The sequence below is a fragment of the Phalacrocorax aristotelis genome, chromosome 1, assembly GCF_949628215.1.
Source record: "Phalacrocorax aristotelis chromosome 1, bGulAri2.1, whole genome shotgun sequence".
Classification (NCBI taxonomy): domain Eukaryota; kingdom Metazoa; phylum Chordata; class Aves; order Suliformes; family Phalacrocoracidae; genus Phalacrocorax; species Phalacrocorax aristotelis.
In genome coordinates this window covers 85,175,021-85,192,929 of record NC_134276.1, presented here as the reverse complement: position 1 = coordinate 85,192,929, position 17,909 = coordinate 85,175,021, and the positions used below count along the sequence as shown (strand labels likewise).

At 44.5% G+C, this 17,909-nt stretch overlaps 1 protein-coding gene across 1 annotated transcript; it reads left to right on the top strand.

Moving 5' to 3' along the window:
* The first annotated feature begins 896 nt into the window (after positions 1 to 896).
* On the top strand, positions 897 to 10,407 carry RBBP7 (RB binding protein 7, chromatin remodeling factor). The gene is made up of 12 exons (XM_075096315.1): positions 897 to 1,099; positions 1,310 to 1,454; positions 3,427 to 3,569; positions 4,044 to 4,217; positions 4,527 to 4,642; positions 5,267 to 5,427; positions 5,856 to 5,982; positions 6,077 to 6,154; positions 6,743 to 6,819; positions 7,277 to 7,334; positions 8,971 to 9,081; positions 9,885 to 10,407. The coding sequence occupies exons 1-12, from the start codon at positions 1,084 to 1,086 to the stop codon at positions 9,951 to 9,953; spliced, it is 1,275 nt and encodes a 424-aa protein (XP_074952416.1). The 5' UTR covers positions 897 to 1,083; the 3' UTR covers positions 9,954 to 10,407.
* The last annotated feature ends 7,502 nt before the right edge of the window (positions 10,408 to 17,909 follow it).

The window sequence follows — 17,909 nt, the reverse complement described above, 5'->3', positions numbered from 1 at the left end:
TCTCAACCGGGATGGGTTCAAGAGGAGGGCCAGAAGAACGCTTGTTTTTCCTTCACCCGCTCCTGAGTGTTTTGGGGATTATATTTAACATCTCTAGAATTCTGATTTTTTTTTTTTTTATCTTATCCCTTTGCAAGGAGGACGAGCGTAAACGATACTCGTGGCACGGCCACCCCCGTTGCGAGTGGGGAAACCCGCTATTGACCCCGCCGCGGCGTGCGTGGCTCCGTGCCGCTGGCGTGGCGGCACCAACGCCTCCAGCCCAGCTGCAAAATTCTGGCGGGCACATCGCGCTCATCAAACCCGCACGCTCACCGCGAGCCCCGCGCCGGAGCCCGGGCGGGAGGGGCGGAGCTTGCTCCCGCTGCCGTGGGGAACGGTGGGCGGGCTGGCTGGCTCCCACGGCGCTGTCCTGCGTGGCGCCGCCTTCCCTACAGCCCCACCTGCCGGCCGCAGCGCGGCCAGCCGGCCCGGCCTGCCTTCCTTCCCCCGGCCTGCCTTCCCCCGGCCTGCCTTCCCCCGGCCTGCCTTCCCCCGGCCTGCCTTCCCCCGGCCTGCCTTCCCCCGGCCTGCCTTCCCCCCGCCCGCCGCAAACCCCGCGCCGCTGCCACCGCCCGCCCCCCCTCCGCCCCGCTCTGAATCCCGCGGCCGCCCCTCGGACAGGGCCCGGGCCCCGCGCACACGCGCCCCGCCTCCACCCCTCTCCCCTCCCCGCCGCCAGCGCTTCCAAGGGGGTCCTGCGCGCTCCCCGCCGTTTAGAGCGCTCGCGCCTCGCTACGCCCCGCCATGCCTGGGCTCGGCGCGCGCCAGCGCCTGATTGGCCCATCTCGCTCCGGTCGCCGCGCGCGCGCGCGCGTCCCCGCGGCCCTTCCGCCCACACCATTGGCTGCCACTGTGGGCGGGCAGCGCGTGCGCGGTGGCGCCAGGCGCGGGTTGGAAGCCGGCAAGCGCGCGCGTGGCGGGGTGGCGGCACTGTTAGGGCCCTCGGGGCTCTCACCGGCCGTCCGTCCTTTCTTCCTCCCTCCCTCCCTCCCGTCCCCTTCGGCACCGTTAGCCGTTGCTTCCTGCGCGCGCACGCCCAAAATGGCGAGCAAGGAAGGTAGGAAACCCCCTCCTCCCCATCCCCGGCTGGGCGGTGGGATGAGGGTGCCCGTGCCCGGGGATGGGAGGGAGCGCGGGTGGCGCGGAGTGGCGTGGCGTGGCTGAGGCGCTCCGGGCTTTCTCTTCAGGGAGCTTCCATGGGGTCGGCCGGGGAGGTGGGGCGCGGGCAGGCGCTGGGGCCCTGGTTCAGCTCTGTCCCTTCCCGCAGTGCTGGAGGACACGGTGGAGGAGCGCGTCATCAGCGAGGAGTACAAGATCTGGAAGAAAAACACCCCCTTCTTATACGATCTGGTGATGACACACGCTCTGGAGTGGCCCAGCCTCACCGTGCAGTGGTTACCCGATGTGACCAGGTGAGAGAAGGGAAAGAGGCCTGGGATCTGCCGGAGGCACAGGGCTCAGCTGCTGATTCACTTATTTGCAAAGCAGGAGCGGAGGTTGTGTGCCACTGCCTGTTCCATTTCTCTTTCTGCCTCTGTTAACTATGTTTGCTAAGTAACTTGAGGATAAAAGCCATGTAAGATGGGAATAATTTGGGTTGGACTCATCTTTGTGAGCTTGTAACACTTTATTTTGCTTACAGCTTTAAAAATCCTTTGGGTGTGTAGAAGGTTTGAGGAAAAAAGTCACAAGTTGGTACTTCACAGAACTCTAGCTTAGCGTAGCAGAAGATGTCGTAAGGTGTGAGGAGAGAAACCTTTCTCAATTTATTGATACATAAAAGACCTGACACTCTTCTATAGTTAATTCTGGTCAGAGAAATCTATGTACTAAATTAGCTTTTTCCTGAAGATTCTTTTTCCTTGTGTGGCACAGATTACTATTCTGTAGAAGCTATAGTGTGATTATTTTTTTTAAAGTCTGGACTTATTTAAGAGGATATTGTTCTAAGACTGGTGTTTCACATCCTGGTTCTGTCCCTGGCTCACTGTTGACTTCACGTATCTTAATTTTGCCATTCTTTCACCTCCTCCTGAAAGTTGTGGGGTCACTGGTTAATTTCTTAAAGAATTTTGAAGACGGGCATAGATTCTGTTCACATGCCCACTACTACAGAACTTAAATTGTTGCAGTAACCCCTCAGGGCTCCACTGAGGTGTTGTCCTAGTGGACAAGGACTGGGTCGTCATGTCATTGTAAACTGGATACAGTAAGGTTTTAAAACATCCTATGTGTAAAGTTAATGCAATAATCAGAGGATAGTCTCTTTCCTCTTTAAAATTCCACCTTACGTATGTGATGTTATACTTGGTGGTTAGGTGAGCACTTAATTTTATATACCAGAATGGGGAAGAAGTTGACAGATGTGAGCTAACTAGTCATGGCATGGAGAAAATGAAGTGGGGGTTTGAGGGTTTGGAGCCCTTGTGAGGAACACTTCTGCTTACCTCATATTTTGCAGATTGACTTAATATTCAGTTTAAAACCTGGTATTTCCAATTATCCAGTGTCAAAATATATAAGCCATTTAAGACAAGGACTGTCTCTTTGTATGGCACCTGACATGATGGGACACCTGTTCCTGATACAAGTAAGTGTGTGTGCATTGTGGGTTTTCTTTGTTTTGTTTTGTTTTGTTTCGTACTTTCCCCCTCAAGATGTATGATGATGCCATGGAAGTGGTGTAGCAATACCTACGGTGGGTTATGATTGCCCGAGTGATTCCTGTTTTCTTGGATTCAGACAGCATAATTAGTTTGTTGCTTTCAAGAATGCAGAAGTTGCTTGGTTTTGACTGTTCACATTTTTCCTTTCAGAGGTAAATGTCATGGTCCATCCAGCCTTTCACTTACTAATAAATGCCGCATTTAACCACCAGAAGAGAAATGTAATTCTAGTTAGGATTTGTGCAGTGTTTAAAAATGAGCTTCTGAAATCAAATAAAAACTGGTAAAAGCTTCTAAGAGAAGCAGTTGAAATAAGTTGCCACTTGTCCTCAGTATTTGTGTTTTATAGAAGGCAGTATTGATTGTTTGCTAAATCAATACTGTGCGACTGCTAGGGAAATCAAAGACAGAAGTAGGTAATAGTGTCCCCTTTAACTACTGTGCAAATTGTAATTGTCCCTTTCAGGCCATAGTGGCAATGTTTACTGACTTGTATTGCCACTTCAGCCTTGCTGGTTGTATCTTTGGCTTGCTTATGCCAGAGTCTAGTTCACCTAATTGCACAAGCCTCCTGTGACAAAGGAAAGGATCTCTTATGTGAGTCTCTCTTTTTCTAGCTCCCTGAAGAAGTTTGGATCTTGAGCATTATTGCTGCTAGCTATCAAACTTCTGGAGCTGAGCGCATAATTCTATTCCATGTGTTTCTTATTCTAAACAGGCCAGAAGGAAAGGATTATGCTCTGCACTGGCTGGTTTTGGGAACACACACGTCCGATGAACAGAACCACCTGGTTGTTGCAAGAGTCCAGATTCCCAATGATGACCAGTTTGATGCTTCGCAATATGACAGCGAGAAAGGAGGTGAAGTGGGCATGCATGTGTTCTTAGATTATGTTTCAGCAGTATTCAGTACTAAGTATTCTGTCTAATGGTATTCTAACTTCCTGTTAAATACTAAAGCTGAGGTATACTTATTAGTTCATGCTAATTCTAGTTCATTAATTGTGACTAAAAAGCTGAAACTTCTTCTTTCAGAAGAAATTGGGTAACATTATGATATACAGTCCCTACTAGCGTTTCTAGTTGTGGTGAAAACTGAGACACATCCGCCTCAAATAGAGACTAAAGCTCTGAAAGAGCTTGTATCATAGAGGATTCAAAACATCTAAAGTGTTAGTGGTGTTGTGTCACACGGTGCTAGTCTTTCGTAGGCTTTATTGTATTGCAACAAGATGCTTACCACTGTTTCTTGGAGCGGGGGAGATGGAATGAAATGCTGTTTCACCCGTTTACAATAGCTGATGTGACAGACTGACCCTTTTCTGACAAACGTAGAGTTTGGTGGCTTTGGATCTGTGAGTGGAAAAATTGAAACGGAGATTAAAATTAACCACGAAGGTGAAGTAAACCGTGCTCGTTACATGCCGCAGAATCCCTGCATCATTGCTACAAAAACGCCGTCTGCTGATGTGTTGGTATTTGACTACACTAAACATCCTTCAAAACCAGGTGGGTCAGACTCCTTGAAGTTAAGCAAAATCCCTCTTGTCATTGACGGGTAGACTTAGATTTAACTGTAATTGGGAGGAGAGGTGATGGGCTCTGGAACCCGAATAAGAAGGCCCATATCTTCGGTGACTTTTGACTGCCTGGTTACGCTCAATGTCTTGAGAGAATCTTGATAGGAGCAGCACTCTCCTAAGAGGCTGATGTATAAAATACAATTTTTCCAAAGGAAACAAAGTTTTTAGGTGATAATGATGCTCTTATGGATTGATGTGCAAGGTGAAGCTAAATGGAAGGAATTTTCTCTTTCAGACCCAAGTGGAGAGTGTAATCCTGACCTTAGATTAAGAGGACACCAGAAGGAAGGCTATGGCTTATCTTGGAACTCAAATTTGAGTGGACATCTTCTCAGTGCATCGGACGATCATGTAAAAACTACATCTTTTCTCCTATTTAAAAACAAACAAAAAACCCAAAATAAAAACCCAAACCACAAACAACCCCTCTTAGTTTATGCTGTAATAGATAATCAGAGAAAAACTGGGTTAATGTAGCTGTATATTGTTATGTGGGGAAGCTGTCGCATACTGTAATTATATTTCTAAAGGCTGTCAGTTGACTTTAGGCTGTAATCAACAATCAGTTCTTTGTAATGTTCTTGGTGAAGTAAGAACAGAATGTTTTTATAGTTGTCTGCTGGAAGAAATTATTGTGTAACAACCCTCTAAACTGGCTTGGGTCTGAGACCGTAAATTAGTAAGACTCTCAAAGGTCACTTGAACTAATTAGCTTATAAATGTCTTTGGCCTTTAAAAGTGTGAATTGCTGTTGTGACCTTATAAATAATCCTCGGGCCTTGAATTTGCAGAAAACTGATTGATAGCTTAGCTCACTTCTCACTTACAACATATCAAGTGTTCGTTTTCAAAAACAAAGACCTGTTTCAGGAGTGTTATATCTGTTCATGTGTGGAATGTGGTCATTTGTTTATTTATTTGAAATATAATACAGTCAGAGTCCACGTAACACTAGAATGTGACTCATCTTTACAGACTGTGTGTTTATGGGATGTAAGTGCTGGACCAAAAGAAGGCAGAATTGTGGATGCAAAAGCAATCTTCACTGGGCACTCTGCAGTGGTAGAAGATGTGGCATGGCATCTGCTCCATGAATCTCTGTTTGGATCTGTGGCAGATGATCAGAAGCTTATGATGTAAGTTGGGGTTAAGCAGTTTCTGGATAGTTCCTGCTGTGTGCTGTCAGTGGACCAGTCCAGAGCACTTGGATAAAAAAAAAATAATCAGAATTTTGGAGTGCTCTTGTGTAGCTTTCAGTGCAATCAACTATAGTAATGCCGCAGAATCACTGAAATCTGCGTGTCGCTTCATGCGTTCACATAATTTGAAAATAAGGTGTAGTTAATATGTATGTCAGCTTCCTGGTGCAAACTGCGCATGTATGACAGACAGAAAATGTCGAAAGGTTATGGAATAAAACCTGTAGCTTCAGACTTAAGTTTAGTAATAACCTAGTCTCTTAAACTAATGTGTAGTGTAGAACCTCATATGGAAACCTATGTTTGTTCACTCTTGCTCTCTCTTCCCTGCCCCTCACCCTCCCCCAAACCCTTCATTGCAACAGTTGGGACACAAGATCTAATACGACGTCCAAGCCAAGCCATTCTGTAGATGCTCATACAGCCGAGGTCAACTGTCTGTCATTCAATCCCTACAGCGAGTTCATTCTAGCAACTGGTTCTGCTGACAAGGTTTTTTACTTGTGTATACTTTAAATTCATAAGTATTCTAGATTATAGTTCTGTAGCTGTTATAGTAAAAACAACTTCTTGTTGCTTCTCCCAGACGGTGGCTCTATGGGATCTTCGAAACTTAAAATTGAAACTCCATTCTTTTGAGTCTCATAAAGATGAAATTTTTCAGGTGGGTAAACTTCTCTCACAACCTGTATTAAAAAACTGGAAGAGTAATGACTTGGACAAGAACATGTAGGTTTTTGTAGGGTGACCAACCACAATAAATAACTCTGTTGATGAACCAAAATTCACTATTTAATGTTCAAATACAAACAGTACCACACAGTTTCTTTCTGCCTTTCCCCCACTTGACTCTGAAGCAAGTATTCAACAACTTACTGCTAAAAAGATATCGGGACTTTGCAAGTACCCTCAGTACGGGTAGAGCGTTTCTCTAAAACATCCTGCTGTAGGGAGGACTTGGGTTCCAATCTAATATTGTGAACTCTGCCTACTTAGTATGTGCAAGTGACTGAATTTTAGAGAGATTTCATGATACGGTAAATCTGTGAGAGTGAAATAATGTTGGCTGTTCAATTTGAGGAATTTTAAGACTTCAAAGCACTCTTCTTGAGCTACAAGGTATCCTTTGTGCCAGAAGAAACTGACTCATGGAGCATGTTGTTGAAAACTGAAGCCAGGTACAGGAGATGGTTGTTCAGGGTATGTTTTAGGAATCAGTAACTGCTCCGGTCAAGTTGTTTTCTTTCAATAGGTTCACTGGTCTCCTCACAATGAAACAATTCTTGCTTCAAGTGGTACTGATCGTCGGCTTAACGTATGGGATCTAAGGTGAAGAGCAATTCCCTTCTTTTAGTATATATGAACAGATGACAAGGTATTTCTGCAGCTTTTTTTTTTTTTTTAATTTGTTAGATTTGATTTGTGCTGTCATCTAACCTGCCTTGCTTGCTTAACTCAGACCTGGTCTTCTGGGTATACAGTAGAAGCAGCACAGTACTTCTAATGTTACTTCTCTGTGAGGGTTTCTTGCTGATACAATTGTTTTCTGTTGTCTTTAGTAATAAGTGATTTCTGCCTCCTTGTGCTTCACAAGTTACATTTCGTTTCAGTAGTGATAATGCCAAACAGTTGATGTTTTGTACCTAAGGGTTATAGTTACTTGACAGTGAGAAAAAACAATAGCAAAAGCTAATGCTGGAAACAAAGGCCAGGAACTGTTAAGTTAAGCTGAGATAGGATGCAATTTTCATTATTAATAAAAAGTGTATATACTACTTTCTTACAGCAAAATTGGAGAAGAGCAGTCTGCAGAGGATGCAGAAGACGGGCCTCCTGAGCTCCTGGTATGCTTTTGCTCAGCTTTCAGTCTGCTGACATGCCATATGGCAGTATGGTGCCTTATGACAGCGCTGTTAAAACAACAGCAGTTCATAAATCTTTTCACCTCCCCTGTTTTCACAAATCACAGAATGGTAGCGGTTGGAAGGGACCTCTGGAAATCACCTTGTCCAACCCCCCTGCTTGAGCAGGCACACCCAGAGCAGGGGGCACAGGACCGCATCCAGGGGGGTTTTAAATGTCTCCAGGGAAGGAGAGTCCACAACCTCCCTGGGCAGCCTGTGCCACTGCTCTGGCACCCTCACAGGAAAGGAGTTTTTCCTCATATTCAGGTGGAACTTCCTGTGTTCCAATTGTGCCCATTGCCCCTTGTCTTGTCATTGGGCACCATTGAAAAGAGCCTAGTCCCATTGTCCTGACACCCACCCTTTAGATATTTATAGGTATTGATGAAATCCCCCCTCAGTCTTCTCTTCTCCAGGCTGAACAAGCCCAAGTCTCTCAGCCTTTCCTCACATGGGAGATACTCCAGTCCCACGATCATCTTGGTAGCTCTCCGCTGGACTTGCTCAGGCAGTTCCACATCCTTCTTAAACTGGGAATCCCAAAACTGGACACAGTACTCCAAATGTGATCTCACTAGGGCAGAGTAGCGGGGGAGGATAACCTCTCTTGACCTGCTGACCACACTCCTTTTAATGCACCCCAGGATACCGTTGGCCTTCTTGGCCCCAAGGGCACATCACTGGCTCAGGGTCAGCCAGCTGCCCACCAGCACTCCCAGGTCCTTCTCCACAGAGCTGCTTTCCAGTAGTTCAGCCCCCAGCCTGTACTGGTGCCTGGGGTTGTTTCTCCCCAGGGGCAGGACCTTGCACTTGCTCTTGTTGAATTTCATGAGGTTCCCCTCGGCCCAGCTCTCCAGCCTGTCCAGGTCATCAATCCGTTGCTCTAACTTGCAGTAGGCTTCCTCTGTTCAATCCTGAGGCAGTGATTTTTAAATTTTTTTTTTTTCCTCCCCCAAAGCCGTGCTAGACACAATTGGCACATCTTTGTTGTTGGACGTAGTTATGGTTTGGCCATGTTCTTGTCAGTGCTCTCTTCTAAGTAAATGCATGTAAAGCTAAGGCCTCAAATTCTTTATCTTGCATTAGGCCAGTTAGGTCCCATATAGCTGACCGGACTGGTGGTGAGTACAAAGGCTTATGTTTTGCTTTTCTTCCTTAGGAAACAATTAAAAATGCTTGTAGTTTGGTTTCCCCGTTTCCTGTGTAACTGTGTAAGCACTCATAATTAGATGAGGTAACGGGTATAAAATATGGCTGTATATCACAGCTCAACCTTGTGTGAAGTAGCACTGCTTTGAGGATGTCAGTCAGTTGTTGCTGTAACAATATGAACTGTCGGTTTAAATGCTGTCTCAGCAATTGCATCTCTGTCTGTAAGCCATGAATTGGAATACACTGTCTCACACACGCCTTCTTTACGCCTGTATTGTGAATCTCTAGTAGCAAGTTCTTTTCCTTCGTGTAGCCATCAGCATGATGAATTCAACTTCTGAATCTTGGGTTTTAACAGATTTCTCTCTAGAGATGAAATGGCTGACTGAAGCTTGTGTTTTTGTTTGTTGGTTTTTTTTAACAGTTTATTCATGGAGGACACACTGCCAAAATTTCAGACTTCAGTTGGAATCCTAATGAGCCCTGGGTAATCTGTTCTGTATCGGAGGACAACATAATGCAGATATGGCAAATGGTGAGTGTCACAACAGCTCGTGAGTTGCGCTCAAGCTTGTTGCATAAATGAAACCGAAAGGACTGCTTGTTCTTAGGGCAGCTTGTGCCTTCGATGGCTGAAAGTAGTCTGTCCCGTGTACTTCCTACACTGTTAGATGGGAGAGTAAGGCTTTCAACAGAAAGTGAAGACTAAAACAACTTGAATAAATGCAATTGCTAGCTAATTCTTGACTCCAAGGCTTGGGTACTAGTTAAGAATAAATGCGGCAGTTGTGAACTTACATCCAATACTAGCCAAGACTCGCTCTTCCCCTCTGCTGCTGCCTGTTGACTGTGAAGCCAGATGCCTTTTAACTCTCCAGTTAGTTCAAATTATTTTACATTACAGGAATTTGACCAGTTACCTTACAAATGTGGAATAAAGTCACTTGGGAATAATTTCAGTTAAAGAAATGTAACAGACTTAAAAGTGCATCACGGGTCAGGCTTTCGGGTTTTTTATACCTGTTCTTGTTGTGCATGTTCGGACTGAGGTTGAAGTAAGTCCAAATAAAATGTTTATGGTAAAGCTAATGGTTAAACTGCTAATCCTTACACTGCTGGAATAAATCAATGCAAGGAGACAGGTGCTGAGGCCTAGCCACCGTGTGCGCATTGCTAAATTTGGCTGCCCTTTAAGAGCAGGCAGGGAGAAGGTCCCTTTAAGGAGGGGATGATGTCCACGCCTTCTTGGTGTTACGATGCTTTTTATGTATAAAGTGTAGAAGATTGTTAAAAACCATTCATGTCTACCACTTGTAATGTAATATTTTGTGTCTTTAGGCAGAAAACATTTACAATGACGAAGAACCAGATATAGCAGCAGCCGAACTGGAGGGTCAAGGAACATAACTTCTCTTCCTTGAGGAAATACTGGGTGTGACATAGTAATATAATTTGACTACTGTATACATTTAAAAAAAAAAAAGCCCCTAAAACCAAAACAAACCAGAAAACCCCCCAAAACTGGGCAGAAGCGTTACACCAAAATGAGAATATTCTTAACTGGGCACAAAAAGCTTGTGTAGTCAAGTGGCCGTGGGATACCTGGAGTTCTTGGGGCACTTTGTGCCATATATGCTGTACAGCAGTTAGCTTGTAGAGAAAATAAAAATGACTTAATACCTATGTCTATATTTTTAAACAAACTTAGTGAGTTCCTGTAAATAAAAGTCAAATCCTCATTCTTCCCACACAGGAAGTGCACCCCAAAAAAAATTTTTTTTATTAATATGTAAGAACAGCTTTTCACTTTTACACAACACTTTTGGATTGGCTTTGCATAAATAAAATTTATTAAATAAAACATTCAACGTGTTTGATGTCTGTTGACATAGGGTGAACGCATTCTTGCCTGAATAGAATTTAATTTCTGCATGGTAATAAAGACACGTAGTTCTTAGTTTATAACTTAGCCTGCAGTTAAAGGTCTGCAGAGGTGAAAGTTGCCTTGATGCGAGAATCTTGGAATAGAGAACTTGGATCCTTCACAAACAGAATGGGCATAGAAGGGGCTTTGGGGAATACTCGGGGGTGGCCACAGAGACTCCTGTAAAGCTCACGTATAAATTGTGAGCAGACTCAAGTAAGTAACTGTTGAGTTGGGTTTCGGGTTTGGGTGGGCTTTTTGGTTTGGTTGCTTTGGGTTTGTTTTTTTGTTTGTTTGTTTTGTTTTTTGGTGTGTTTTTTTTTTTTTAATGGTGGTAGTGGCACTGTCCTTTAACATAAATTTTCTTGCCTTGGACGCTAAGATGGCAATGCACGCTCAGTGAATTGGTAGTACCTGTGTTTAGTTAGAGCCCTCCTGTAGCTTTTTTTTGATTAAAATTGTGTCTAAAATACATTAATATCTGAACAAAATACAAGACAAATGCAGTTTGCCTGTAAACCTCTGTCTGACTGAAAAGCTGGAGAATTTGGACCATGTAGAAGTAGAATATCCCTGTATTTGTCATGGTTTTACAGGCAAGTTATGGATCACCCCGGGAACTGTCAGGCAGAGAAACCTAAGGTGGTGTCTAACTTGAGTTTAAATTAAAGCTTTGAGTTACTTAAGACAGGCCTCAATTAAATGAATTGTTGCCTGTCCTGATCTTTCTGCTCAAACTGAAAAAAAGAAATAGAAGACTTTAGTGGCTGATACTGATTTTTGATGTTGAAAAATGTTACTTCCCTCGATGCGTAATCTTGCTCTTGTCTTCACTTGAGTTTTATCAAGTTAGCAGGCCGCTGGGCTCAGGCCGCACATCCTGAGGTACCTGTGCGGGCTCTGACTGGGTAGAGCTGGCATCAGGCCAAGAAGCGGATGTGGTGCTGGGGTTTGGACCTGGGGCTAGAAGGGTGTTGGCAGCACACCCGTGTTACGCCTACTGCCAGGCAGTGCTTGCATGCCACGAGGCGGGGAGGGGACACAGCCGGGACAGCTGACCCGGACTGACCGAAAGGGAATATTCCTCACCATACATCACGCTCAGCAACAAAAATGAGGTAGAGGAAGAAGGGGGCAAGTGGTTTCACTTTTTTCCCCTCCTCTCACCCACGTATTAAACTCTGTCATCTCTGCCCACAATGTTTTCTTCCTATTCTCTCCCCTGCCTTGCTGTGGGGAGGTGTTAGCGAGCAGCTGTGTGGGTGTTCAGCTGCTGGCCAGGGTCAAGCCACCACTCTACCATTCCTGAATGGAAAACTGCTGTTTGAGGTAAATACTTCCATTTTTTAGGGGTGAGAGTTGAATGAAAAAGAGTTTTGATTTAGTTCCTTCCATGTTTTCTGTGAGAGTTCAGTAGGCTGGATGCTCCGTAGGCCTAGCAGACCTGCTAGGTTCTTAAGAGCGTCGATACTTGGGAGCGGAGTGGGAACAAAGATAAGTTGGTTTTGACAAGGGAGCTAATTGGCTTTCATGAAACTAGTACCACGTACTAGCACTGTAGTATTGATGTAACGTTTTGCCAAAGCCAGCCCTTTGCAGGACAGAGGTGGCTGGAACTTGCCTCTAGTCATCTGTGGCTCAGCATTTTGTTCCTCATGAAGGTGCCCACGTGTGTGTCGCCAAGAGGAGCAGCTTCCTTCCAGTGTGCCCCCACTGGTCATTGCCTGCAGCAGATGATCCCTGTCCGTGCTGGTGCTGTGAGGGAACGGCGATGAAGCCCTGGAGCGATGGCATTGCTAACCCTCCTGTTTGGCTAACATTCATTCAGTTAAAAGAGTCATCTGTTGACGAAGTCTTGGTACGTGTAAGCAGGCCAGCAGTTTTCTCTTGTTCACCTTACAGCATGGGCCTCACAACGATATCTGAGGGGAACTCTAGATGCTCTGGGTACTGATTTAATTTGCAAATGGCAGCAAATGATAAGCACTGAACATGCTGAACTTGGGGATGGTTTTTGGTCAGGTCCTATAGGCTTCCTTTTGACATCTGTTTGACATACACAGCTCTTGAAAAGTAGGCAACCAAGAGGTTGATGGCCTGACTGGTTGTTACTGGGAAAATAAAAGTGCTTCCCAGAGAGCACGGTGGTGGTTCTTCCTGGCACAGATACAGCTGTGGGCTGCTGCGTGACCCCTTCTGCTGCTGGTGCTCTTCAGCACTTGCTTTGAGGAGACTACTGGCTGCTTTGCAGCAGTGTGTCCAGTGCAGGTTGTTCCTGTAATTAGTGATTTCAGTTTTGTGCATCTGTTATGGTTGGGTTGTTTATGCTTAAGTCTTCTCACTGCCTCTCTAACTAGATAGAGTGGGAATGAGGGGTGAGCTACTAATTGCAGTGCTATTCTCATTGCTCTTCTTATGCTGCTTGTTTTTAATCCCTGCCTCCTGTTAGAAGGACCTGCCCCCTCCCTGTGTTGTAGGCAATCATCATGCCTACATGGATCATCATGCATAGACATGTCTCCTTCCGCACCTTTTCCCAGAATGGTTCCCCTAAAAGCCATGCAGGAAGGTGCAAAAGACTTGACTATTCCTGTGCAAGGCAGAGATGCTGGCAGCATTTAGCAGGTAGGCAAGCAGCTGGAGAGGATGTGCTGAACAGCATGAAAGGTCAAAGCTGCTGAAGGACAGCTAGGCTGCTACCCAATCAACCATGTTTTGGTCTAGCTGGTGTTTGTGGGTGTAAAAAACCACTAATTCCATGTCCAGGAAGCGGGGATGAATGGGTTCTCTTCAGTATGGTGTTGGTTTGACTAACAGATACGCAGTGCAGGGGGAGGTCTGCTGCTGACAGGAGCAATCTGGCCTGAGACAGCCAAGGCAGATGCTGTGCTAGCAGTTTCTGCCCCGGCTATCCAACTTGCTAACCAGCTCCAGAAACATCTCAGGCCCCCTTAGGAAGCTGGAAGCTGGTGAAAGACTGACTGGTTCTGTAGCTTTTGCTTCAGCGTCTCTGAATTCATTCTTGGTGGAAACAGGGTCTCCTGCAGAAGGCAGAACACCTGCCAAAGCGGTGCTGTGTTGGCAAGACCCAGACAGAGTGCCACTCATTCACTCATAAAATCCTAAAGCCATTCATGTTTGGTAATGACCTTGTCTTACATTCAAGTTAAATTCTTGAAAAGCAAGCCTATCTTATTAGCAGGATACCGTCAAGAGACATTTTGGTGCCAATACAGACCCCCTTACCTGTAAGAAAAAATCCCAATAAGTGGTTGTCAATGATGTTCCCGATTTCCTTTACTGAAATTCCAGGAGCTCCACCTGGAGCTCTGAGAGTCACTCACTGGTAGCTACTTTCAACGTCTCACAGCGCCCTGCTGCTTCCCTGTAGACCACCAAAGAGGCAGCTGGCTGGGGCTCAGGGATGCGCTCAGTACCCGCTCTTGTACAGCCGAAAGGCAGCAGGATGGGATAATTTTTTATGGAACAAAAGGAGAGAATAATGTAATTATCTTCAATATAGTTGTAGTTCAAAGTGCTGCAGTAACTACATCCTCTGTACTGATTTCTGTTCCCCAGGTCTGAATTGTCTTTTACAATACATGTGTACACACCCCACTTCCTTCAGTAATGGCAGCCTTGCACAAGCCTTATAGAGGTAGCTTGGTCCCGCAGGCAGGTCACAGGGCCAGTACTTAATTTAAGAGTTAGCCTACGTCTTGTTGGCTTAAACCTTTTTGTTACTGAGTGAGAACGTGCTGCTGAGCCCATTATGGTTTTTACTTTGCAAGTCCTATACATTTTTTTTTTATTGCCCAAGTAGAATGTTTGTGAAACACTGGAAGGTCATAATTTTTAAGCTGCTTTCTCTGTGGAGTGCCTTAATATTTTGATTTTAAAAACTGGTTACCTCCATAGTAAGTAGATAATGCTTATGTACAGCAGTTAGTAGTAAAAATAATGGAATTTGAAGTTAAAAAAGAGTCATCAAATAATCAACCTGAACAATGGCTACAGCAAGATTTTTTTTATTTATTGCATTAAACAACAGTTATTTTGGGTGTACTGACAAAGCATATTCCATGCAGTAAGTTACTCCTGCAGATTGGTACATGCTGGGGAGAAGGAAAACCGGCACCGTTTTCCTCCCCTGGCCTTTCTTTACACAGTTCTCTTGAAAAAGAGTTGAGACCTACTCTTTTTGTGTTAGTTATTTCCAGAATTGCAGGCGTTAACAAAAACTACAGGTAATTTAAAGTGAAAAAAAAATGCCAATTTAGGGTGACTTCCTCATTTGTTCTCAACACCTATATATTTCATGCAGTTTTTTAGCATAAAGGGTATCTTCCTTCTGAAGTTTTTCAGCCTGTACCAAGGAACTCCACATTCTTTCACTTTTGTACTGAAATAAAACATGAATGACAGTGAAACTATAAACTACATCGAAAACACGCTATTTTATTTCAACGGACCTGTGTTTTTAGAAGTTGAAAGATAAAATTTTCAGCCATGCTGTCTCATCAGACCACTTGAGTGCTTCAGAAGAGAGGCCGGTACTGGAGAGCAGCACTCTTGCTCACTTCCAGCCCCGCAGTGTAGTGATGGTTCATCACTGATAAGGCCAACACACATTACTGGGGCCCATCATAAGCTTTTGTTCCCACTGTTTCCTTCTCTAAGAACCTGATGGTTTGCATCACCAACTCTGAATGTAAACTTGTAAACCAAAAATATCTCCGTGAGGAGTTGCAAGTGTTTGAGAGTAACTGATACTGAAATATTTTAGAAGACCGATAGCTACACAACAGCAAAACTGACAGAGTGCATAACCATCCTGCATTTTGCTTCAGTAAGACAAAAAACAGTTGCAGGGGTTTTTCTTTACTGTGTATGAACAACTGTGTTGCTTTAATTGTAGCATGCAAAACCCTTAAGCGTCAACTGTTTGTTTCATACCAGGCAATTTTTGATACATAGCCAGGTGGTTTATGCCCTTACCCACACTGTACTTTATCATTATTGGTGTGCAGACTGTACCTTTTCACCTCAGTACTGAAATAGCAGAACAAAGCGTGCTTATTAGCAGTGTAAACTCTTTGCAGAGAAGTACTCCTAGTACTCCTAGTTTGACCTTACGCTTCGCAGCCAACAGAAAGTCCAGTGTGGCAGCTTCTCTTCAGTCTCTCAAAGTCAGCTTCTGTCCCGTGAATTGGTACTGCAGACAAATGACTTGCAAACCCAAGTTATGCATGGCCAAACACAGGCAACAAACGGTAGCCTGGTGTTCGAGAGTTGGGTAAGTACTCTTCCCCTTTAAAGGGCAACAATCCTCTGCTTTAAACACCAAGCCTGCATAAAACCCACATCCCTGAGAAAAGGGTTACAAGCAGAGTCAGTAAGGAACCTTCTGGCAGGAAACAGCAGCAGCGCAGTCAAAGCCAGCAAAAGTTCTGCTGAGCAGGCAATATGACAAAGATCGAACGTTTTTATATGAATACTGGTGGTGTTTTCCCGAAAAGCAGGTTCATTCACCTGGTGTGCAAAACACCAAACTACACACAGAGCAGAGGTATTTTCCTCATTCCATTTTTGCGCAAAGATGGGTGCTGGGGGTAACTCCACAAAGCTAGCACACTGCACCGAGAAACTACGCGGTATTTATAGTTAAATGTGTCAACCACAGTTAATATTCACACCCCCAGCTAGTGATTGGTTAGTTTCTCATTTCACCTTATAAGCACAGCTCCCTTTAAATTTTCCACACGTGCTTAGACAATAAGGGGCTTATTTGAGTAGGGGGTTTTCTGGCCTATGAATGTGATTTTTAGTATTATAATGAGGATGATTCACCTAAGAACTAAAACTAAGTGCCCTTTTATCAACATGCCAATTAGTTGTCGTCCTTGACTATATACTTTATCACCAAGCTGAGGCATGATGTTCCCTTTTATCAGTCTCAGTTCTTTTTCAAGGATAGGAAAATGTTTGTTTTATGACTCTCTCTCTGTTCCCTCCTCTTGCTGCCAAATTCTGTTTTGCCAGGCTCACACGGTTCATTGAAATCGCTTAGCGGAAAAATCCATTTTCTTCAGGATATCAGTGTTGGGGGAAAAAACCAAACCAAACAACCCCTACAAGCTACATGGATTAAATACCAGTTCTGGCAGATCCGTGATGTGGTACTGAGGTAGTTATTGTGACTTTTAACACCGGAACATAAATTCCGAGGAAGTGATGGTGAACCGCAGCAGCATGGAATGCTAGTACCTGGCTGCAGTTAGAATAAAGTTAAAATTGAGAGACACGAATTTGTTTCCTCAGCTTGAGCAAGTATCATGAGATGTAACAGGGTATTTAAGCTTTTAGATACTGTAAGCAATTACTTCCTTGAAGTAGAGCTTTAGCAGCAGTGTTCTTGGCATAGTCTTGAATTAAGCACAAGGCCTGCTTAAGACTCAGCTGTCACAATCCATGAGGTAGGTGCATCCCAGACCATTGGTTGAGCACGAAATCCAAAATAATATTCAACCTGAAACGAAGAAGGTAAGTTTATTTTAATTTCCTTTTGAAGCCTTTGCAGGCAGCACAGTATTCTTACATTACTTAAAAGTTCAGGCTAGATGGGTGCCAGTCAGCACGATCAGTAAAAGCTGGCATAGCTACACGACACCAAGTGAGGTTGTTATAAGAAAATACATCCATCTTTGAATATGATATGTCTAAAACAGAGGAAGAGGTGGAAAATGGGCAATTTAAGTGTTAAAAAAAATGTTCTGAAAGGACCAAAAAAAAAGTACCTGTGAGGAATAACTTAAAGGCCTAAAAGGAAGTATCTTTTCCAAGGACATCAAATCCACTTGCCAGTCTGCCAGGGAGATGAAACCCTAGCAGCAGCAGACTGAAGGGCTCCGAATGCAGCTGGTGAAAGGGGTTCTCAGATACCCTTAACTCTCTTCTTGTCAAGTACGGCCTCAAATGTACTCATACATGTACGTTAGCAGAAGAGGCAGCACCTAGCAAAAATGTAAAAATCCCTCTGCTGTTAACTGTGATGTATCACCAAATTTATGTCTAGCAAAAGCTTACAGATCTGACCAGTTTCTGTAAGGAGTTCAGGAAGACTGGGGAGATCCATGGAGCTACTGACAGGAGGTGGGACCTCTGTACCAACCTGCTCCCTAAGAAAGGATGGAAGTAGTGGAGATGCTTGTACAGGGGCAGAGGCCGCACCTTTTGTGGCGACAAGTCTCAGCTGTGAGGGAATACTTTGAAGGAGCAAACAAGTGCAGCAGGGACAGCGAATGAGACCAGGCAACGCACTCGGATTTCCAAAATACTTGGCAGAGCTCTAGAAAAGCCTCAGGGTAGGACCCACATTGCTCAGCCTTAATAAAATGGGTATCCTCAAAAAAGTGAATTAATGTTATCTTCAAAAAGTC

Excerpts from the sequence above, each read along its gene's own strand:
- RBBP7 (XM_075096315.1), top strand. Across the intron at positions 5,983-6,076 it reads CAACTGGTTCTGCTGACAAG|ACGGTGGCTCTATGGGATCT; the intron begins GTTTTTTACTTG and ends TGCTTCTCCCAG. Across the intron at positions 9,082-9,884 it reads TAATGCAGATATGGCAAATG|GCAGAAAACATTTACAATGA; the intron begins GTGAGTGTCACA and ends TTGTGTCTTTAG.